Source organism: Theobroma umbraticum, unplaced genomic scaffold, assembly GCF_002168275.2.
Source record: "Theobroma umbraticum cultivar Fairchild unplaced genomic scaffold, ASM216827v3 scaffold_147.0, whole genome shotgun sequence".
In the NCBI taxonomy this organism is placed as follows: Eukaryota; Viridiplantae; Streptophyta; class Magnoliopsida; order Malvales; family Malvaceae; genus Theobroma; species Theobroma umbraticum.
The window spans coordinates 1,633,567-1,658,808 of record NW_018397259.1 but is presented as its reverse complement, the minus strand read 5'-3'; the positions used below and the strand labels follow the sequence as shown (position 1 = coordinate 1,658,808).

General features: G+C 31.3%; 1 protein-coding gene and 1 non-coding gene across 3 annotated transcripts in view; one reads left to right on the top strand and one right to left on the bottom strand.

Moving 5' to 3' along the window:
• Positions 1 to 14,999, top strand: part of LOC110414688 (insulin-degrading enzyme-like 1, peroxisomal) — a 45,511-nt gene extending 30,512 nt beyond the window's left edge. The window contains exons 15-26 of one of the 2 annotated variants that reach the window (XM_021426053.2): positions 2,550 to 2,652; positions 2,790 to 2,885; positions 2,972 to 3,161; positions 3,263 to 3,324; positions 3,853 to 3,957; positions 4,989 to 5,190; positions 10,297 to 10,505; positions 12,363 to 12,487; positions 12,758 to 12,809; positions 13,034 to 13,120; positions 14,253 to 14,375; positions 14,574 to 14,999. In XM_021426053.2, coding sequence (XP_021281728.1) covers positions 2,550 to 2,652; positions 2,790 to 2,885; positions 2,972 to 3,161; positions 3,263 to 3,324; positions 3,853 to 3,957; positions 4,989 to 5,190; positions 10,297 to 10,505; positions 12,363 to 12,487; positions 12,758 to 12,809; positions 13,034 to 13,120; positions 14,253 to 14,375; positions 14,574 to 14,825 — 1,606 coding nt within the window. In that variant the 3' untranslated portion in view covers positions 14,826 to 14,999. The remainder of the gene's footprint in view (positions 1 to 2,549; positions 2,653 to 2,789; positions 2,886 to 2,971; positions 3,162 to 3,262; positions 3,325 to 3,852; positions 3,958 to 4,988; positions 5,191 to 10,296; positions 10,506 to 12,362; positions 12,488 to 12,757; positions 12,810 to 13,033; positions 13,121 to 14,252; positions 14,376 to 14,573) is intronic. The other variant, XM_021426054.1, reaches the window with a different exon arrangement.
• Positions 15,000 to 23,129: 8,130 nt separating this feature from the next.
• LOC149527236 (small nucleolar RNA R71) lies at positions 23,130 to 23,236 on the bottom strand. The gene has a single exon (XR_016351198.1). It is a non-coding gene; the product is annotated as a small nucleolar RNA R71 (small nucleolar RNA).
• Positions 23,237 to 25,242: the final 2,006 nt, after the last annotated feature.

Below are 25,242 nucleotides of genomic sequence, written 5' to 3'. Positions count from 1 at the left end.
ATAAAAGTGCTACTCATAAAATAAAATTTTGTTTCCTAAAAGCATCATGTGTCTTCGTCCCACAATACTTTCAATGCATCTATCAAAAGTCTCAGAAAACATTGATGTTTTGTTCTGAACTGGTCTTCCCCAAGATTACCATATTAAGAAAGATATATGATTGTCTCTTGCACATCTACGAAGTTAAGCTATACATAGTGAGCATTACTGGGGACACAAAATATGATTTCGTAGCCGATTCAAATGGGTTGAAACCATCTAAATATGATTGAGTTTTCACTACAAAGCTCTACCTTAAAAGACTGATGAGTGCAATTAAAGTGTTGTCAAGCCTCACCATAAATAGGATGTGTAAAAACTTCATCAGTCAATTAATTAGTGGCATGCCATATGATGTGTTCTATGATTTTATTTGACATATAAAGCCTTCGTAATCTCAGTATGAAAGGAAGGTAACACAAAATCTTATACGGAATTTTCTTTTCCTTCCTTCACTTAATTTACCCGGTTTATACCGAGGATGATCACAACTTGAGCAATAAGACAATTTGCTAGTTTCTTTACAAAATAACATGCAATTGTTCTTACATGCATGGATTTTAACATAAACGAGTCCAAGTTTAGTGAGCTTGGTCTTCATTTGTTAGAAGTTTTTTGATAAAGTGTCAACGGATAGCAATATCTCTTTCACTAGATGCATGAGACAATTAAAACAAGACTCGTTAATGTTAAATTTTGACTTGACATTCAATAGTTACACGACAATTGATAATTTTGTATGCTTTATGCAACTAGACCTCAAAGGTGCATCCACATCATTTAACAATGAATAAATAATTGAAGCTTCTCTTCTTCAGCAAACTTCCTCTAACTGGTTAACTTTCCCCTTAATTGATTGGAGTTTTACTTCTTTTAGCCTTAACCGATTACCGCTATCTCTAATCAATTAAAAATTCTTCAAATTTGCAATCTATCATTTTGGCTCCATCCAACAATCACCTTCATTTTGAATTACAATTTTGGCACTTAAAGATTCTTTAAGTCTTGTGCTCTAACCGATTAACCCCACGCATTAACCAATTAGCACAACTTTACTTTGCTTTGTCTAACACTTTCTTAATTAGTTAAGTCTAGTGTTAACGGATTAACATTTTCCATTTTGCTTTAAGTTACAGGCTAGCCATTCCTTAACTGATTAAGGCTTTTTGATAATCAGTTACAAAAGCCCTGTCTTCACAAATTCTTTCCATTTTTCTCATTTTAATTGATTAGCCTATCTATAATACGAACTTGCTTTTAATTATTCATTTCATTGAGGGAATTTACTTTATCCTACACATTTAATTAATAAGGTTAGGTATTAATGAATGAGGAATGTTTTGTTATCATAAAAAATATATGGAGTCAACAATTATTCTTAACAAAATCAATAATCCTCCCTCTTGTAGTCCAATAATCATACTAGAAATTTACTTCATTTTGTAGATATGGTCAAAATATTGAAATATATACGAATGAAGCTATCACCATACTTGCACTAATTTTCATCAAATGAGCCTTTTTCATTAATTTCCTACAAAAGCTATAAGAGAAATTAGCAATAACTACTCTTAAAGTAATTTAAAATAAAATAACTTCAAATTTAACTAAAATAACTTACATTAATCACTTAACAAGTAATCAAACTTAAACTAAAAAAACACCTAAAATGCTAAAATTCAAACCTAAAATCTCAAAGATCTAGCTACTTAAGCTTCCAAAATGAATCAAAATAACTCTATATAATAGAGTTATCAACCTTCTCCCCCAAGCTTCTCCCACACATGTCAAAAACTTCCATTATGACATCTAGCTATTATTCCAAAGCTTCAGCAAATAAGACTAATTCATTTGCAAAAGTTAATGCCATGTGATAATCTTTCCATACACAAAACAAAAAGATAAAGAGAAAAGGGTCCCTTGTCGTATTCTTCTTAAAGGTAAAAAGGAGTCTACAAGAAAACCATTTCAGATAATTTGAGTACTACATCCTTGACAACTCCATGCAATAATGTCAATAAACTGAGTCAAAAAGCCAATATTGCATAAAGTATCCTATATGAAATCCCATCTAAGCTTGTCATATTATTAACTAGTACATATCTTAATTTGGATTATATTTTATATACCCACAATTGAGTTTTTAAATTCTATAAGTAGAGTTAAAATATTGTCATATCTATGTATATTTAATTAATAATATATATATTTAAAACATAAAAATATATATATTTAAAACATAAAAATATATATATTTGATTTTGGAGAGGAAGATTTAAATCTAATTGTGTATATATATATATATATATATATAGAGAGAGAGAGAGAGTCAAATGCATAGATTCATTATATTAATTTACTAGTTTTCTTAAATATAGATATGCACCAACTATCTAATCCGTCGATTGTGAAGTTTAGAAACTCCACCGACCATGTATAAAATAACAGTTCAATTAATAGACAGGTGAATCGGTTTTTGTTTTGTATCTAATATGATCTCTGTTTAACAGAATCTTCTGGGAGTCGAAGAAATTTGAAGGAGACACAGATAAGGTTGAGCCATGGTTCGGTACTGCATATACTGTTGAAAAAATCACTACTTCGATGATTCAGGTTTACCATTGATCTTACCCATTATATATTTATATAACAACTTTGTAGAATTCCATTTGTTTACTATCCTCTCTATACATTTTATAAGTCTCCGGCGAAGAGAAAGGTTCTTGATGGAACCTTTGATTTGATTGCAGAAATGGATGTCATCAGCACCAGGTGATAATTTGCAGCTACCAACACCAAATATGTTCATACCCACAAACTTGTCTCTTAAGGTTGCTCAAGAACAGGTTTGTTGTGATCGTCTTTATCAATCCCAACTCTAGCCACTCTGATATAGCAATAAATTAACCTTTAGATGGATCCCATTGAGCAGGTCAAGTTTCCAGTTTTGTTAAGAAAGTCATCCTATTCAAAACTATGGTACAAGCCTGATACAATGTTCTCCATACCTAAGGCATTCGTTAAAATAGAATTCAACTGTCCCCACGTTAGAAACTCTCCTCAAGCTGAAGTCCTTGCCAACATTTTTGTACAGTTGTTGTGTGATTACTTGAATGAACACGGTAAATTACTAGTCTTATGCACTTCTCATTTCTTGCTCTCAACACTCAAAAGCTCCGTCCCCCTTCTTGACAAAAGCCTTGTCTTATCCTCTTCGCTTCAGTATACTACGCTCAAATCGCTGGCCTTCATTATTCTATATTGCGCACAAACAGAGGTCTTGAGGTAATTTTGCTTCTCTCATTTTCCATTTCGCTTTAATAATTTTGAAGTGGCTATTGGTACTTGTTAAAGTCTCGATTTAATTTCAGCTTATTTATATATAAGAACTCAACATTTTGTGCTAATATTGGCAAGGCTTTTTTAATTTAGAGAAAAAAAAGATGTAAATCCAACTATTTGAGTTGAAATATATATGTATTTAGCATAGAATTAAATATTCAAGTGCACTAGTATGCAAGATTTTGAAAAAGAAAAAGAAAATAAAATTATAAGATATCATCGTCTCCTACAAGCTACATGTAAATGTGCAAAATTTAGAGCAGTATAGGTGCTCGAGACACTCCTTAGTTTGAAAATTATGATCTAAGACTATTTGTTTTAAAAATTAGTAAAGTAAACTAATTTCTTGCTCATTCTCTAGATGTGTTTGCGCATGCACATGTCCAAGGAATGTAGAATAAGTATGCATCATTTCTTATATATTTTCTAATATGTTGTGTTCTTAACTTTGGGGTTTTCTTCTATATATAGGTGACAGTGTTTGGTTATAATGACAAGTTGAACATTCTGCTGGGAACTGTAGTTGATAAGATTGCAAATTTTGAAGTGAAACCCGACAGGTTTTCTATAATCAAGGTAATGGTTGAAGTTTTAGGCATCTTTATATAATCTTATGTTTTCTCCCCTCCAACTTCTTTCAAGGTGAGATCTCTTTTGATGCGTTTTTCTCGTCCGTTGATGAAGGCTCATTTGTCGAGTGCAACAAGAAGACAAACTTTATGTCTTCTGATGTAGGAAAGGCAGGGCACACATATTTAGTGGGTCACACTTAACATAATCCCACTAGCACACTTAATTCAACATATTTTAATTTGGAAATTTCCTTAATCACTGTCATTTAGGAGGTAGAGGTGAGAATTATCTGCTTTTGGAGTAAAATGATATCCCGAATGTTCAAGCAATTTTGATGGGAGACCATCAGTTTTTCATTCAAGGGGAATGGCTTGGTCCATAGTGTTTGGTTGAGAAGCACTAAAAGACGCTTGGTTAGGACTGGGTTGTTTTTGTGGGTGTTTGATTGGGCCTCATTTTAGCTCATTAATGAAAAAGTCATTTGGGTCAAAGTCACCATTAAGGTCATATGGGTCTTGGGAGTCTTGCCAATAGATGCTCGGTTTTGGCTACAAGTCTGTGGCTACCAATATGGGTTCCATTCAAGTGGTGTAAGTCGAGAGAGGTTGAGCTTAAAATTCAAGTGGATTGCCCTGATTGTTGAGTTCATGAATCGTTGCTCATGCCTATCTATGTTGAGCTACCTTATATACTCGTTTAGTTAGTCTTTCCATGATGTAGTATCTCGTGAATGAGTCTATAACTATCTAGATATGCGCATCCAGCAAAATTCACGAACTTTTGGAAATTCCAAATTTTCGACCAATTTTAGAGCCAATCCAAGTTTGATGAGCTTTTAACACGTTTCCACTTAACTGCTCTAGATTGGTGTTGACAATGCTGGGAATTCACATAAAAAAAAAGAAATTAACTTATTGGCTCAATTGCTAATAAAATATATAATATGAAAAGTATCTTCAATATGGCAAGTATTAACTGTATGTGTTTATAACCTTTTGTTTTACACTTTTCAAGTAGTTTCTTCTGTTTATCAGGAAATGACAACAAAGGGCATTTCCAACTTTAGATATGGAGAACCCTCTCAACTAGCTAGAGAGTATTGCTTATTAATATTGAGGGATATAGGATGGCCTTGGAAGCAGAAACTTGATGTTTTACCTCATTTAGAAGTAGAAGACCTTGACAAATTTATTCCTATTATGTTCTCAAGGACTTTTTTGGAGTGTTTCATAGCAGGTTAGTTCTATGTTTCTTCCCTATACTGCATCAATATGAAAGAAGAAATCAAACAAAAATTTTATATTATATTTTACATATTTGTGTGGATAGACATACATACATACATACATATATACATACATGCATGCATATATATTATCAGCCTTTATTGTCCCTTTTAGACAATATGAGTGGAATGTCATGCTTTTTGGTCTAAAAAATGCTCCATCAAAATTCCAAAGAATAATGAATGAAATATTCAATCCATATTCTCAATTTACCATAGTATACATTGATGATGTTTTAGTCATCTCAGAAAATCTAGAAAAACATTTCAAACATCTCAAAATATTCATTAGCATTATTAAGAAAAATGGTTTAATTGTATCTAAATCCAAACTTAGCTTATTTCAAACAAAAATAAGATTTTTAGGACATTATGTGACATATGGTACCATAATTCCTATAGAAAGATCAATCAAATTTGCTGAGAATTTTTCTGACAAAATTATAAAAAAACTCAACTCCAAAGATTTTTAGGAAATCTTAATTATGTCATTCACTTTTATCAAGGGATAAATAAAATATGTAAGCCTTTGCATGATAGGTTAAGAAAAAACCCTAGTCCATGGACAAATGCCCATACTGAAATGGTCAAACAAATAAAAACTCATATAAAAGAACTCTCATGCTTACACCTAGCAAATCCCTCTCTCCTTAAGATAGGAGAAATAGATGCATCAAAAATAGGCTATGGTGGGATCCTCAAACAACTCAAAAACTAAAAAGAACATGTAGTCTAGTACACCTCCCCACATTGGACTCCAACTCAACAAAATTACAGAACTATTAAAAAAGAAATTTTAGCCATTGTTTTATGTATTACCAAATTTTAGCCATTGTTTTATATAGAAACCTTGGTAGAAAACTAGCCTAAGATCACTCAAAATTGCCAGCAAATAATAAAAAAGAAAAGACCTCGAAACCGGTATTTACACCATTTGAAGTTCCAAAAAGATACCATCAGGAATAATAAAATCAATTCTTAAAAGAAATACAAAATTGGATTGATGCTTTAGAAAGTCAAAATTCAGGAATAGTAATCCCCGAAACACCAACATAACAAATTCATACAATTAATGTAGTAAATGATCAAACAGATTCACAAAACTTTTCAGATGATTTGAAGGATCAACAAATTAATAAAATGGTTTAGAAAGAACCTCAAAGAACAAAATCAATTCTTAAAAGAAATACGAGATCGGACTGATGCTTTTGAAAGCTAAAATTTAAGAACAGTAATCCCCGAAACACCAACACAACAAATTCATACAATCAATGTAGTAAATGATCAAACAGATTCACAAAACTTTTCAAATGATTCGAAGGATCAACAAATTAATAAAATGGTTTGGAAAGAACCTCAAAGACTTTATTATCCCAAAATCACAACACCTAACATAAATATTGAAGAAAAATGAACATTTCAAAATAAATACAATACTAATACAATTTATGAATGGAATATTGATGCAATGTCTGAATATAATATTTTCAGTACACTCCAACAAATGACAATGGTCTCAAATGTATATAAAACTCAAAACCAAACTCGTCAAATCACAGATCATATAATAGCAAATCTTTTAGTTACTGGTTTGTCTTATATAGATGGACCTTGTATTACATTTGATTTTGCATTTACATTACATTTGAATTTAAATTTTACTTTTGGTAGGGAATCTGCTTTTTACTGTTTTACTGTGCTCCTCGCAATATCTTTTGACAGAGAATCCGATGCCTGCTTTTACTGTGCTCCTCGTGATGTCTTGTCTTTTGGGAGAGAATTTGCTTTTTCCTATGTACTGCCATTCTACTTTTTTTTCTATGTACTGTATTTTACTGTGCTCCTCGTGATGTCTTTTGGTAGATTTGCTGCAATTTCATTTCTTCCTTCTTGAAGGAATGTGGTCTTCATCTTGAGTGAGATCTACTATTTCTCTTGATGAAGTAGTTTCCTCTTGTTTAGGTTCTTGTTCGTCATCCGAGTCTAAGGAGCTGAGCATTTCTACCATTATTCTCTTATGCTCAGTCTTGGTTTTTGCTTGAGCAAGTAAAGCACTTGTATTGGATTTGACTTGTAGGAATCTTGTAGTTTCTTGAGATAGTTAGGCATTTTTGCATAGTCTTGGATTCTTCTTAAACCATGCCAATAAAAATTGGCTATCATATTTTTTGTTATTAAAGTTGTCCCACCATTTGGTCTTGAATGTTCTGAAGACCATAGGTGTTCCAAAATGTGGATCAGTATCATAGGAGTAATCCCATGAAGTAATCCATGATATAATTAATTTTGAGAAATAATGCATAGAAACATGTAAATTTTCTTGATCTTTCTTAGGCTGAAAGTTTTGAGAAAATTTTTTATATAATTGGTCAATTTTTGCTGGAAGTATTTCCCTTAGCAGGCTAAACCAATTCCACCAGTGTGAAAACCAGATTGAAAATTTGTATTGATTTCCAAATTTGAAAACCATTAACCAAGAATGTCGGTTATGTTTATTATTGAAACGAAATATATTAAACCATACATGTTGATAACCTTAGTAATTAAATACAGGGCAATGGTCATTTTGTTGTTGAAAAATTTGTAGGAAAATTTTAACCAATTATTAACTAAAGAGACAAAATGACATTATACCTCTCTTGACTTCCTTCCTTCAACCAGTAGTTGCTTCATGCCCAAATTCACTCTTTTTCATACTTTACAAGCTGGAATCATTAAGTCTTCAACACTAAGGTCTAAACCCCATAATTCAACCTATGTAAACCTCTATCTTATCTTTGTTCATTACCACTAGATCTTATAAGACTCAACTTCAAGGCCTTTTTCTTTACCAATTTACATTCCTAGCTTGACTCTTCTCTACTTTCGCCCATTGACTTCTATTCATAGTGTTTTTTCGTTCCCACTAGCTTTTTATCCTGACTCCTTTTTTTGTTCTGGAATTATCTTCTTTCTTTTCCTTTTTTTTTCATGTCTTGGACTTGGTGAGTTAGCTTTTCTTTTTTCCTATATCCCTCTTTCTACCTATGTTTCTCTTTTCTAGTACCATCCCTTGTTTTCATCACCATGTTGTAGCCTATAGACCAGATCTTCTAAAAACACCTGTTAATGCGTATTAGCCTTTGTACTTTTACTTCTATCTACTCCTTTCAGCTTTTTCTTTTCAAAAATCTTTAGAGCTTACCTTTGTCACCTAACAATCTTTGATCCTTGAGTTGTCTCATTCCTTGTGCCCTCCATCCAATGACACTTTCTACCCTTCTCTCTCTTTGCTATTAGCATTGTCATGACTTATCTCAACGTGCTTATTCTCCTCCATGGATTAAATGATTTTCATACCCTTAAAATAACATTCCAACCCATAGTTCATTTTTTTCCCCGTTATAGTTACTTGGACATTGAACACTTGACCTTCAACCTCTACATTCACCTTACTAGGAATGTTTGCTCTAATTTTAACCTTAACAAGCATAAATGCTTGATGAAACCCCTTTAATTTATAGGTGCTTTTATCAACTCCAATGAATTTGCCCCAACATTTTGCAATGGCTTTGCAGGTAGAGAAAAGTGAAACTTGTAAAAGGATTTACACAATCTAATCTAAATGCCAATTTCTCTTTCTTGACTTACATAAGCTACTAGAACCATTGACTTCAACTAAACCTTAAAAAGTTCTACATAGCACTCTAAGATTGTTTCCATCATTCCTTGTTCTTTAAATGTTAAGAGAACTACCAAACCTTCCAATATTCTTACTTAGGCATCAATCCCTTTGTTAGCTAGCTCCATTTGTATCACACTACATTCTACTTTTTTCTTCAAGCTCCCTATTATATTGCAATTTATTCATTCCATTTCTTCATCTTGGATGGTTGCATTGACATTGACAATCCTTTGATCTTTCTTCTACTTATCTACCTGATGTGTTTACTTCTGTTCCTACTTCCTTTCAATCTTTTCCTTTCCCAACATAGCCTTTTGGGCTTTCTCCAGATCTTTATCTTCCTATTAGATCCTTTACCTCCCTTTTGTCAACATAACTTTTCTAGTTCTCTCATGCCACAACATTTTGAAGGTTCAACCATCATTCCTCTAAGTGCTCTATTTCCATCTAGGCTCTTCTTTAGTGTTCCTCCTCATGCCATTTTCATTCTTCTTCAGTGGCTTCGCTCTTTTAACTATGATCCGTCTTCAATTGATCCACTGGTGGTTAACCCATTTAATTGCATTCTCCAATTAACACTTTTCTCTGTACCTTACAAATGCAAAATTTGTCACTCTCCCCTTGTCTTGTAGACTTCATTTAAGAGCAAACACATCAATGACCCCACCAAACTCTTCAAACTCTCCCTTGATTGCTGACCATGGTGTTCTCTTGCTAATGTTGTCCACAAAGATAGAGTACAAGCTGTCTAACTAACGTCAATCTCCCATCTACAACTAGGATCCTTAACAATCTATCTATCACTCATAAGCTCTCCAACAACCTTAACATCATCCCATCTTCCTGGAGAAGAATGACAACCCAAATTTATGTTTTTTAAAGCCAAGTTCAAGCCCAAATTGACCCGCCAATTAATTGTTATAATATATTATTATTAAAATAATAAAATAATATTTTATATTAATAATTTAATGTTTTTAATATATTTTGAAAATTAAATATAATAAAAACATAATATTTATTAATAAAATAAGTTAATCGAGTCGGGCTTAGATCTAAAAGGAATAATACCCAAAATCAGCGCATTGATACCTCTAAGCTTTTTAAACGATTTCCTGATTTATGGTCTATTTTTATAGCCAATGGAGATTTATAAAATGATCGAAGAATACAAAACCCCCAAAGTAACAAACCAAAAACTAAATAGTTAATTCCAATGTATGTCAGTGGTAATTTATGAATCATGTTTAAATTAGAGTGCTCATAATATGTTGAAATATGGAAGATATATACACCAGGGATGCACCTATATATTGATATAATCACATTATTTTTTTTAAAAAGGATATAATCACATTGTTGGTTTTGATATTAATGTTTGCTTCCTAATTAGGAAACATGGAATGTGATGAAGCAATTTCAATAATTAAACATGTTGAATCCATTTTCTTTGAGGGTTTAAACCCTAAATGCCAACCATTATTTCCATCGCTACATCTCACAAGTGAAGTTGTTAAATTTGGAAGAGGCGTGAGTTACCTCTACTCTGTGCAAGGCCTAAATCCAAGTAATGAGAATTCTGCGCTACTCCATTATATTCAGGTAATTAGATATATCTATATAATTTTGATCCCTTGTATTTACTTCTAATTTATCATAGTTTAACATTTCTTATAACATAATCTTAACTCTCTTGTATCTTGTTGCAGTGGACTTTCAAAATTTAGCTTTTAGCTTAACTTAGAGTTAATTACTTGAAACTCTCCTAAATTGCGCATAACAAATAACAACTTTATGAAATAGTATACTTCTTTTAATTTATTGGAAAAACTAAGACTAAATTTAATTTGTTACTTTTGTCACCTACTTTTACTTTTAGAAACCAAAAAAAAAAGTGTGTTTGGAATGCAATTAAATATTTTAATATTTTAAATATATTTTAGAATTTAAATTCAATAAAATTAATTTTATTCATATAACAATGTCTTGAGTATACAACAATGAGTCTTCCATCACCTATCAAGCATGTCTTTTGGGTTACAAAAGTTGACCCATGACAGCCTGACTGTAGATAGATCTAAAGATAACAAAATACATGATTTACTTTGATATACATTTTAATAAAATTATTTTTATATGATTAGTAACACATTTTGACTACACTTGTCTATGTTTCAAACTTTGTACCTAAAAACCTCAGGTTCAAATTTGGAATGATAGGAAAATAATTTATAACTTATAAAATGATCTGATATATATATATATACATATATATGAAATAGAGTTCTTTTTAGGTTAAATGTTCAAATTGGAGCTAAACCTTTATGCACTTTTCAATTAAAGGACAAATGTTTTAATTGTAAGAATTAAAGGCCAAACGTTTTAATTCTTTACAATTAACGGCTAAGTTGACAAGTGGATGGAGTATGCATCGCACACGACAAAAAATTACATTGAAAATGTAGTTATTACATGCTATATTAAAAATTTAGTTGTTACACACCATGTTAAAAATTTAGTTGTTACATGTCATGTTGAAAAATATTGTTGTTACTCACCATATTGAAGATTTAGTTGTTATATGCCATGTTAAAAATTTTGTTGTTATACGTTATTTTGAAAAATATAGTTATTATATGTCATGTTGAAAAATATAATTATTCTAAGTCATTTAAAAAATTTTAGTTGTTACACGCTATGATGAAAAAATTGTTATAGGCTACATCATAATTTGAACCATTTTAACTTGACAAAAATGATTTTATGACAAAACTACCCTTCTGTATCTTACCCTTTCAAGTCATTGTCTGCATCATGTGCGTGTCCTACACTCGTTAAACACATCTCACTTTAGTCTTTAATTGTAAAGAACCAAAAACATTTGACCCTTTATTATTACAATTGAAACATTTGATCCTAAATTGTCAAAAATCGAAAAATTTTAATCCCAAATTGATCATTTAGTCTTCTTTTTATGATTCAACGTGTGAATGCATTTCATGATATATATGTACTAAGAAAACCACCTTAACCTTTTTAATTAACTAAATTTCATTTTGTTTTTGATCATTGTTTACATAATTATATTTTATAACAACTTTTGCATAAGAATTAAAAAAGAAAAAAAAAACGAAACACAAACCCTTAGTGATAAGCAAAGAAAGTCTAATTTTTTCAGCCTCAATATTCTCTTGGTTATATAGCTGTAAATCAAGGAAAAAACTGAATTGACGCTTATATGTGATGTATATTGGTTCTGGAATTACACACCACTTGCAACTAACGAACTTTAAGTTAGATTATTTTATTAGATCATTATCTTTACTTAATTTATACTCGCCCTATTCCCCTTATTCAATCTCCTATATATTGGTTGTGTTTTTTATTTGTTTTAAGGTAAGGCTACCATTTTATCTAATTTTTCATGCAATTTTAATGTGAATAGTTTTTGGATGTTAGGTTCATCGAGATGATTTTATATTGAATGTGAAACTTCAGCTTTTTTGCCTTATTGCAAAGGAACCAGCCTATCATCAGCTTAGTTCTATTGAGCAACTTGGGTACACAAATCAGTTTTATAGAAGGTATAAGAATTAAGTAATCATATATGAACGTTATACTCAGGTTTGACTTTCATTTTTCATTTTATTACGTTAAAGTTTATAATATATGTTTTTATGCAATTGAATTTGATGTTCAATAGTTACTATTATCAAAAAGTAAAAAGAAAAGAAAAGAGTAGGAGTTTTTTTGCATTTAAAAAAGGCTCACAAATGTTATATATATATATATACACACACACAATTTGAGAAGCAAGAAGTTTATCTTTGGTTTTACTAATTTTCTCTTACTAGGAATGATTTTGGAATCCATGGAGTGGTATTCCTTATTCAATCCACAATGAAGGTGCGTAATGTGGCCTTTTTTAATTTCGTTTTTTTATACATAAGAGTTTTGGGTACATAAATATATATATATGAAAGTAGCTCTCTTCTCCTATATTTTGTATTGCTTTAAACATGGATGGATGAAAATGAGAGGGGGACCCTTGTAATTAATTAACTTATTATCGTAATTACATTGCTTAATTTGTTACTTCATCTTCTAAAGAGCTTGGACATTTTGAACAGAATCCAAGAGATATTGATTCGAGGGTTGAGGCATTCCTCGAGAAGTTTGAGAACAAAATTTATGAAATGACCAATGATGAATTTAAGGTAAGATGGAAAATTTTCAATTGCACGTTATGATTATTTTCTCTATATGTAGTGGACACTATTTTAGCAAACGCAACAAAGGTCAAAAATTCGACTTTATCAGGCAGCTCTTTTGTTTTCTGATATATTCATGTCTACATGCCATATATGTAGTTAATTTTTTTCATATACAAGTATGAAACAACTTGTAGGATATATGGTAAATATAATTCAGGCCAAAAATTGTAAATAGATTTTAAATTAGCAAAACGAAAATGAGCTGCCAAATTACATCTGATTGTGTTTTATTATTGGTTTTTTCATGCTTGAGAATTTGTTATTGTATTTCTTATTTTTTATCCTTGTTAATTGTGATATGTTTATAACTATGCATAAATTAAGTCAATAGTTAAAAAGTAAAACGTAATTCACATAAAGTTTCCATATGAAGGAAATCATTTTTTCTTTTATTCATAACAGCCAAACATTTTGTTTTCTATTCATAAAAAAGCAAAAGCTGTTAGAATTTTCCCTAAACGTGAGCTACCCTTAATTGAAATTTTGGTTTATAAAAGGGCTGATAGATTTAGTCTTAAGGGAAACATGTAAGTTTAATTAAGTTAAAGTGGTCTGGATTGTATGCATCTCATTTGAGCCAGTGTGGTAGACGGCATATATATGCTCAATCCCATGATGAGGGATCCTATCAGGGTTTTATGTAAATATGGCTTGGTCTCTTTTTCACTTCTAATGCATGGATTTTATGCATTAAGAGCTGTCTAAAGGAGGAGAGTGAAGAGAAAGACCTAAGCCCTAGCTTCGGAATTTGTCCTAGCTTCCATTTGTAATTAACAATGATTTTAATAGCTCTAACAGGTATGTTACATTATTTAATTATTTGGTGTTCTATCTTCCATATATGAGATCTGGGAATTAGTTTACATGTAGTTTAGAATGGTGATATGCGAATTTAGGACTTATTTAACATTAATTTATGTTTTTCGTCATGAATTTGCCAAGATTGGAAGGAGAGTTTTGGACAGTTGAATATTTATTTTTTGAGTAAATGTACTTGATTAATGCATCAAATGTTTCCCTCAAATTCTGATGATTTTAGGTTAGTAACTTCTTTTTTTTTTAACTTATTGTATAGAGAAATGTAAATGCATTGATTGATGTGAAACTGGAGAAGCACAAGAACCTATGGGAAGAATCTAGGTTTTACTGGCAGGAGATTATAAATGGCATCCTCAAGTTTGATAGGAGAGAAGCCGAGGTAAATAACTCTTTTTGGATTTTCACTGATAAGTAAAAGAATGAACAAAATCCATTTCACTTTTACTTTATGTAACATTGTCAGGAACAAAATATATGTTGGTGATTTATAGGCTAATTAAGATGAAAGTTTTGATACATGATATAAATTTTTTAACTAAAAGATAGTTTTATGATCACACAATTTGTATTTGAGCAGGTTGAAGTATTAAGACAGGTTACACAACAAGAGTTCATTGATTTTTTCAATGAATATATAAAAGTTGGTTCACCTCGCAAGAAGACACTAAGTGTGCGTGTATACGGAAAGAAGCATCTATCTGAATATAGATCAGAGAAGAGTGAACCACTTCAACTGCATTCCCTTCGAATTGATGATATCTTGAGTTTTAGAAGATCACAACCTCATTATGGTTCGTTTAAAGGAAGCTTTAGTAATATGAAGCTATAAGTAAATTAAGAAGAGGGGATTAGATGGATTGGGGTTGGTAAAAAAAATGTATATATGTATATATGTATGTGTATATTTTTACATCTTATCAACTCGCAGTCAGCACAAACATCTTTGTAACATGAAAATACCAATGCTCATGTTTATGCTTATGGCTACACTAGTCCTTAATAATTGAGTTCTTTACATACTTTTCAAGGATCAGGCAAACGATATTTAAAATGCAATAGTGGCAAATCAATTCCATGTTTTTTGATAACCAAGAACATTCTCACTCATTTAGCACATGCTAAATGACTATAAGTTCCTCCACATTAGGTCTACACAGTCCATACTCCTTCACATGGCCAAAAGCTTATGCTAAAGGAACATTTTTCCCTAACAATTAGTCTATGCTTTCACATGCTTAGGAAAAAAAATCAATGTTTTACACATGCTAAAAGAACCCCTTTTTTTGACATGTGTCTTATCATTTCATATATCCACAATAAACCTATGTTCATGAACATGATAAGGAAACCCGTTTTTTTTTCTATGGAAAGCCTTAATTTATGCGTACACAATACTTTTTTTTTCTCAACCAAAAGGAGATTATATTAATGAAAAAAGATGAAAAATATTTGATGATCGTGCATCCATGCTACAGTATAATTTGTAATACAAACAATGAAAATATGAAAAAAATACAAGAAACGAACAAAAGTGTTGTTGATCTTAATGGAGTGCTAAAGAGGGGTGAATAACATTGTTTTAGAAAATCTTAAGGAAACTCTTGAAGGATTTTAAAAATAAGAGTTTAAAACTTATTAAGGCAAAAAGAAACTAAGAAAAGAGAGGGTAAAGAGACATTGACAAAATCCAAATATTTATGATGGTTCGATCATGGTTTAGTCCATTTGACTTATATCCATTACCTTGATCTTCCAATTAAGGACTAGATAACTCTATTTTATAGAGTTATTTTGTCACATTTTGAGACTTAAGCAGCTAAGTCTTTGAGATTTTAGGTTTGGAATTTAATATTTTAGTAATTTTCTTAACAAAGTTAAATGCATGCTGAGTAATTTCGTTTAAGTTATTTTAGTTTAATTTTATATTATATTTCTTTAAATTACTATAGGTTTAGTTATTACTAATGTCCTTTATTGTTTTTGTAAGAAATTTGATGAAATGGCTTTATGTGATGATAATCCATGCAAATATGCGATAGCTTTATTTGCATATAATGAAGTATTTTAAGCATAACTTTTGCTACAAAAATCCAACTGATGTGATTTTTAAGCTATTGGAAAGATAAGAGATCGGGCAACAATTTCATTTTTACGACTTTACTTAGTTTGGATCATATTGAAGGGTAAATTGCATTGGAAAAGACTAAACTGTTTCAGTTTCTACACAAGGTAGCATGTGAAGGTGAAGGTTGCGGCCTTGAATTGCTCAAGGCTGTGATGCCAAGAGGCACCAGAGCACCTTGGCGCTAGTGACGATCCATGCTCCCAACCATCACTTGAGGGCATGGCGTCATGACACCACGGCACTAAAGAGACCAAGGCCGTGGTGCTGGATGTGTTTCCAAAAAATGTGTTTTTAAAAGATTTTAATTCTAAGGTTTTTTTAGAAGTATTTGAAGGGGATTTTTTTTAGAGCTTTTAGAGGGGACATAGAGAGTAGCTATTTTAGAGAAAAAAAGGCCAAAAATAAAGGATGACAATAAGAGAATTCAAGGAAGATTTGAGATTCAAAGGTTTCAATTCTTAGTTTCTCTCTCTACTTTTGTTTTTCTCTTTTTTATTTTACTTGGATTAATGGTTAATTTTCTTTGGATGGTGTTTTCTATGGATATTATAAACTAATTTACCTTTTCTAGGATTATGATTGAACTTAACATGTAATTTAGATTTTTAATTTCTCTTTTACTTATTTTCAATGAAATATGAGTTGTCTATTCCAATTTAGTATTCAATGCTTCTAATTTCTTGATCACCAATTAGATTAATTTAGATATCTAAATAAAACTTGACGAAGGGAGTTTAGATTAGGCCATGAATGGAATAACGTGTGTTCAGTATCACTTAGTTGATTAGGTGATTTAATTTACATATAAGATAGACATACACCTATGTGACGCATGTGGCCAAAATTAAAGCACAAACTTAATGAATTTGCCTTCAGTTGAATTTACATAGATATAGTGACTTAATTGAGATAGATATTTTTATGAACATCTTGATAGAACATGTAGATAGCTTAAAACTCTAGGTTAACAACTCAATTTATTGAAATAAGTTTAGAGAGAGAAAGAGAATTGAAATTAAATGTTGAGGGATATCATAATATTAGGCTTTTAATCAATAGCTTTTCTAGTAAATTTTGTCATTCAATTATTAGTTTTAGTTTGTTAGTTCAAATTTCTTTTAATTAATCATTTAATTTTGATTACTTGGATAAAATTAGTTTGCTATAATTTTAGTACTTAGCTTAAATTGGTGTAATTCTTTATGGGATTGGACATTCTATTTACCTTTATATTACTTGTTGCAATATGTACATTTATGTGAAACAAATTTAACGAAAAGATTTTCAACCCAACTTCACTAAACTAATGGAATTGACAGCTTCCACTAAGATTTTACTAGGTGAGCTTCTAACCTAGGCTCAAAACTCTTACAAAATTCCCCAAGCTTTCCTAAGCTTAGTCCACCCCTTTGAGTATCTCTCACACTTTTAAGTAAACAAAGAATACAGAAAAGATAAAGTATAATTGATCACTTAACGGATCTAAGAGGTATAAAGTTAAACTCAAAACTCTTTTCAAAGGTAAGAGTGAAGCACAATAAAAAAGAAAACTTTAAGATACCTCTAAGCTCAATTCTTGCTCTTGGTTCATTTGTTTCTGATTTATGATCGTTTGGGACATTTTTTATACATAGAAGGTGAATTCCAGCCATTAGGGAGAAGTGAGGTGAGATTTGCCCCTTTTTCTTGTCCTTTTGTGATACTTTAACTCTGGTTAACTAGCTTGTTTAATCAATTAAAGTCTTTATGCACTATCTCCGTTTTCTTCATGTTAATTGATTAATCTTGGCTTTAACCGACTAAAACTTCCCTTTGTCCTCTTTAATCGATTAATCTAATCTTTAACTAGTTAAAGTTTTTCTGAATTCAAATTTTTTCAAGTGGTGCCTTCCAACGGTCATTTTGTAATCAATTAATCTTCCTTTTAATCGATTAAATTCCTTATAAACCCTTGTTAATCGATTAAGAATTATGTTAATTGAGTAATATTCATTTTGAAGCTCTAAAGTGCCTTCTATTGCTACTCTAATCGATTAAACCTTATGGCTGATTGATTAAAGTGTTCCATAAAGCTTTAAATCCTTTTCCAAGCTTATTAATCAATTAAACCCTGGTGTTAATTGATTAAACTTGTTCCTTAAGTCCCAATATCTCTTCAAGTACCTCTTTAATTGATTAATTCTTATGATAATTGATTAAACCTTCTTTGAATTTCTAAACCTTTCTTCCAAGCTTGATTAATCAATTAAAGTGTTAAGTTAATCGATTACACTTCATAAAATACCCTCTAACTTGCTTGAATCATTTTCTTTGAACTTGAAACTTATCTTAGGGTATTTGAGGTGTAAGATATATAATAAAATACAAATTTTACCTTTACACACTCAAGTAACATAGTCAAACTTGAAGAAAATGAATGTTTTGTTATCATAAAAAATATATGGAGTTAACAATCTTCCCTTTTTTTATGATGAAAAAACACCCTTGGATTTAAGTGTGTAATGTCTTTAAAATATGTTAAGTTTGTTTGTGATTATTTACTATTGCAAAGAGTAATGTATGAACACTTTAAGTATATTTCAAAATTTTGAAGTCTTTTATGCAAATTGGGAATTACTCCTCCTTAATTAGTGCATCTAATTTTTAAAAAAATTTTGCAAATGTTCCTTTTATAATTAGGGCTATCCCCTTGCATTTCAAGAAAGTTTACAACTATAGAAAACTTCAAATACTCAATTGCATACCACATTTATATGCCAACATAAGTTGCAAATTCAACATATCCACAATTAACACAATTTGCATAACCAACATATCCACAATTGCAAAGGTTCCAAAAGGTTAAAAATATCTAAATTAATCACAAGCACCTATGTAGCTTTTCTCTTTTTTTTTGTCATAATAAAAAAAGGGGTTAAAAGTAAAATAAGGTTAATTCAAATGCTTCTCTTGTTTACATAAAAAAAAAGACTTTTTACAAAATATTATAAACTTAGAAAGTAAGACACCTTACAAAAAATGAGTAAAGTAATGATTTGAAATCAAGGGTCTTAAGGTGAGGTTGGTTGGTTCGGGGGCGAAGCTAATGGGGTGAGTTTGAGTGGTCGGGAAGTGACTGGTAGGTATAGCAAGCCAAGTTTTAGGTTTTGATAGATATGCTAGAGTAAGGTTCTTATCATGGTGGCCTCAATCTCTTCCAAAGTGACCTTTCGCTCATCTTCTTTAGCTACCTTTTCTCAAACCTCTATTTGCTCTACCTCTGAAGGTGTTTCCTTATAAATTCTTTCTTCATTTTCCCACTAAAAAAGCACAAGATTTGTTGAAATTAATTCTCTAAGTAGATGTAACTCCGAAATAGTGGAGAATATGTCTCAAAAAGATGGCACAAAGAGGATCTGAATCCATAAAGATTACAGTATCGCTGACCAATTGAAGATGACAGATAGAGACATCAAAAGCAGATAAAGAGATACCAAAGAATAACTACAAAGATTTAACTTTAAGGAAGATTAAATGTAATACCTCAACGAGCATAATAAAGAAAAAATGTGATAAAGGATCACTTAATGGAGACCTCTTTTCATTGGGAATTCTAAAATAGCCAAACCATTAATAAGGATAGAAACCCAAGTTGTGGAAATAAACTCATAAATCCAAGACATCCACCTATATCCAAAACCCATGGCCTCTAAAACACATATGAGAAAATTCCAATCAAAACAGTTGACAGCTTTCTCAAAGTCTAATTTTAGAACGATACCATTTCTATTGTGAAAACCTTTTTTTCATGCTATGAATCATCTCATTTGCCAACATGATGTTGTTCGTGATTTGACAACCACTGATAAATGTTGATTGAGTATCGCTTATCACCATGAAACCTGTCTCTTGAGTTAATTAGCTAGAAACTTGGCTAGATTTTATATAAAGAATTTATTAGACTAATCAGCTTATACTTTCTCAAAGTTATAGGATTACTCATTTTGGGGATAAGAGCGATAAAAGAAGAGTTCAGGCCTTTTCCAATTTAATGGTTGACATAAATTTAGTGATAAAGTTAAAGACCTCAATTTCAACAAAGGGCCAAGAGAGTTGATAACTCTATTACATAAAGTTATCTTGTCATACTTTAGGTGCTAAAATGGCTAAGTTCTTGAGTTTTAAATGTGATTTTAAATTGTTTTAATTGTTTTTCTTAAGTTAATAAAAGCATGTTGAGTCAATTTAAGTTTAGTTTATTTTAGTTCAGTTATATGTTAAAATGCTTAATTTTAGCCATTGTTGATTTAGTTTTTTGTTTTTAAAGGTCCACAAAAGAAAAAGGCTTAAGTGATAATGAATTATGTAAGTATGGCTAAGTGCAAACTCTCACTAAACAGATTGTGGTATTTTGAGCTCACTCTCACTCCAAAAATCCAATTGAAATGTTTCTTGGACCATTAGAAAGATAACAGGTAAAGCTATAACTTTCATGTTTATCACTTTGCCCAATTCAGTATTGAAATAGAAGAACATTGTGTCACAAGTGACGATACTATCGTAGATTCTGTATAGTGGCAACATGAAGAAGCTAGGGTCTCGACACTAGCCACGTAATGCCTAGACACTGAGATGCCCCCATACAAATTCCAAAGAGCTCAGAGCCTAGGTGCAAGCTGCTCTATCCCTAGGCATCAACACGTGACTTAAAAATCTGTAACTTCTAATTTTTTTAATCTTTGGGCTTTTAAAGGGCTAGTTATAGGACTTTTTAAGCTGAGAAATAAGGGTTAGAGCAAAGAAGATTTTTAGAGAAAAAAAACTTTTTACAAAAGAAAAAAAGAGGTTAACTTGACATTTCCAATACATAAAGATCTTTTCCCTCCAAAGAGATGTGACTTTTACTTAAATGGGATGAAGTTAACTCAAAACTTTGTATCAAAAAAACTATCTTCTCTACCCGGTGGAATAAAAAATATTTTGGTACCTCCTTTAAAACTATTTTAAGAACCATTAAAATCCATTCCCCCTTTTCTATATTCACTAAACATACTTTTTCATGAAATTAAGCTAGAATGGCATTGGAAATAACTTCTTTAAACTTAGATGGAAAATATGCTAACAAATCTGAAAGAGCTTGAGACTTGATTGCTTTTGGCTGAACAACTAATATATCAAATTCTCCCAAAAGAAGCCACTTTGTTATTCTTCCAAATAAAGCTGACTTAAAGAGCAAGAACTTGATGGAGTCTAACTTTGTCACTAGTTGAGCTTGTGAGGCAAGAAATAGTGTCGGAGTTTCTGAGTTGCATATACTAAAGTAAGATAATATTTCTCCATTGGTGGATAATTCAACTCACTTTCGTATAAGCATCTACTAAGGCAGTACATAGATTTTTCTTCTTCATCCATTTCTTGTACTAGTAAAGCAATAATTGAATATGGAATAAAAGTTAGGTACAACATCATTGGCTCTCCTTTGGTAGACATGATCATCATTGCAAGAGAAGTAAGAATCTTCTTAATCTTTTTAAATGCATATTATTGCCATTCACCCCATGTTAATGGAACACTTTTCTTTTGCAAGACTTGGAAAAGCACAATGATTTCTCCTAAAGCTAAAATGAATCTCCTAACATAAAAGACTTTTCCTTACAAGATTTTGCATTGTTTTTGATTCACTAAAGATGGCATGGATTGAATAGCCTTTATTTTTGCAAGATCAATGTTAATGCCTTTTTAATGAACCATAAAACCCAAGAATTTCCTAACTATTACTCTAAATGCACACTTCAAAGGATTCATGCAGAGATTATACTTTTTACTCCATTCAAATTCTCTCTTCAAGTCTTCGAGATGATTAGAAGCCTTATTAGACTTCACCACAATATCATCTAAATAATCTTCCATATAGTCATGCATCATGTCACAAAAAATAGCTCTCATGGCACGTTGGTAGGTTGCACCTGCATTCTTTAATTCAAATGGCATTACAATGTAGTAGAAATTACCAAATGAAGTTTTAAAAGTTGTTTTCTCTATATCTTTTTGTGCCATCTTTATTTGATTGTATCTAATAAACCTATATATGAAGGAGAACATCTCATAACTAGTTGTAGCATCCATTAAAGTATCAATATTAGGAAAAAGAAAGTCATCTTTTGGGCATGCCTTGTTCAAATCCCTAAAACTTACACACCCGAATTGTGCCATTCTTTTTCTTCACAGGAACTATATTTGTTAACCAAGTAGGATAATGTATACATTTGATGAATCCAACCTTGAGAAGTTTGTTAATCTCCTCTTTTATATGTCTTTCTATCTCATGGTAGAATACACGAGCATGTTCTTTCACTGGCTTACTTTGGTGAGAGATGTACAACTTTTGTGTAATGAGATTGTCATCAAATCCAGGCATCTACTTATAAGTCCATGTAAACACATCTTGGAATTCTCTCAATAACTCAATTAGTACAACTCTTTGCTCACCAAAAAGACTCTTGCTTATGAAAAGTGGCCTTATTGTCTCTCATTCTTCCGCCATATTTATTTCCTCCAACTCATCACCTTGAGGCTTAAGTTGATCTTGGAGTTATTCTTCCGCAGGTAATACTTCTTGCACTTTTTTTTCTCTACTTCCACTTGAAGACATGATGGTAAGGCCTTAACACTTGTACTTCAGGAAAAAGTTTTAAAAAAAAACCTTTTAACTATCTTGACATCAAAGCCACCAAGCTAAACTCTTTGAAACATCTTAAGATGAAAATAACTCATGAACCCTGCTACTTATTCTGGGTTACTTTCATTTTCATCCATATGAAATGGTTATTTTGTGCGAAATAGTTGTTCTACTTATATTAATTATTCCACATGAAATAATGCTTCACTTATTTTAGATGTTTCATGTGAAATACTACTTCACTTATTTTAGTTGTTTTGTGTGAAGTATTTCACTTGTAATGGTTGTTCTCATTATTCTTTACATAATATTATGCTGTAAAATAATTCTTTAGTGAATAGGTATTAACCAAAATCAAGTATCTACTCACATTATTCATTCAACTTAATTCTGAGTCATTGTACAATGCCTAGAAGAGATACAAGGATTTGCTTTAACGTTGCCTTCATCATGGTCTATCTAAGTGGCTTCAAGTTCAAATATTTTACAATGGTTTGAATGGTCATACTCGGAATACTATTGATACTGCTACTAAAAATGCTTTTATAGCAAAGTTTATTGATGAGGCTTATGATCTGTTGGAAGAAATGGCATTAAACAACTATCAATGGCCACCAAAGAGATCAATACATAGAAGGGTAGCTGGAATTCATAAGTTGGATGCTATCAAGACATTGACAGCATAGGTAGATACTTTTAACCAAGAAATTTGATTCTTTTAAGGTTCATGTAGTTCAAAGTTCATTTGTTAGTTGTGATTATTGTGGAGATGCACATTCTAGTGATCATTGTCTAGTGAGTTTTGAGTCAATTCAGTTCCTTGGAAATAGGCAATAGAACAACCCATAATCCAATACCTATAATCCCGGGTAGAGGAATCATCCAAATGTTTCTTGGAACAATAATCAAGGTTCTTTATCAGTTCCAAGGCCTACTTTCCCTCCCATATTTCAACCTCAAAAAAGATCTCTCGTGTATGAAAAAAAGCCATCTATGGAAGAGTTGCTTATGTAATATATGGCTAAGACCGATACTTTCATTCATAGTCAAGAAACCTCTTTGAAAAACCTTGAGGCTCAAGTTAGGTAACTTGCCAACACCATCAACAATAAGCCTTAAAATACCTTACCTAGTGACACTGAAGCAAATCTTAAAAGAGAAGGTAATGAGCATTGTAATGCAATCACTCTCAAGAGTATAAAAGAGTTTGGAAGTAGTAGTGAGCAAACTGAACATCAAAATAAATCAATTGAGAATGAAAGAGTGATTAAGAGTCTTAAAAAGCAAGTTTAAGAGTAGAAAGCAAAGGCAAACCCACGACCACCATATTTTCCTCAGCTTTTTCCAAAAACAAAAACTTCATCATCAATTCCAAAAGTTCTTAAAGGTATTTAAAAAGCTACACATCAACATTCCTTTTGTTGAAGCTTTGGAACATATGCCAAGCTATGTTAATTTCCTAAGAAACATCCTGACTAAAAAGAGAAAATCAAAAGATTTTGATATATTTACACTTATTGAAGAGTGTAGTGCTATTATTCAGAATAAGCTTCCACCAAAACTTAAGGATCCAGGGAGTTTTTCTATCCCCTATAATATTGGTAATGTCAAATTTTATGAAGCTTTATATGATTTGGGTGCTGATGTTTTAATTGTGCCTTTGTTTATTGCAAAAAACCTTAGACTTAAGGATATACAACCTACTACAGTCACTTTGTAGTTAGCACACAAAACAATTAAGTCCCTTGTTGAGATTATAGAAGATATGTGGGTTAGAGTTGGGCATCTCTACATTCTAGTGAACTACATTGTGCTTGAAAAGGAAGAGAATGTGAAATTCCTTTAATCTTGGGTCGACCATTCCTATCTACTACAAGCACAATAATTATTGTGAATGAAGGAAAGATAACTTTAAAAGTTGGTGAGAAGGTAGTCGAATTTAATATTTTCAATGCAATTAAGTATCCTACCTCTACAAATAGTTGTTATAAAGTGGATTTAGTTGATAAGGGCTAAGGTAAGCTTATTTCTCCACCTACAAGTGAACAAGCACCAACCTTTGAGTTAAAACCACCACCTCCACATATCAAAACCAAGTAGTTGCATAAGGAGCATTTTCCACCACCTCTTAATTGTTTTGATTTTGAGGTTAGACAACAAGTGTTACTCTCTAATTCATGCTTCAAGCTTTTTCCATGGAAACGCAAGGCAAGATGGTTAGGTATTTTCAATGTAGTCAAGGTTTATCCTTGTGGCATAATAGAGATTAATAATAAGGATACTAGTACATTCATGGTTAATGAACTAAGCCTCAAGCCTTATTTTATGGATAAAGAAATGCAAAAGAGGGTGTCGTAGTCAAGTTAGTGACTATAACGAAGTACTTCTTGGTAGGTGACACAAGGTTTTGAAACTCTTACTATTTTTATTTGAAGTTATTGTTTTTAGATTTTCCCATTAATT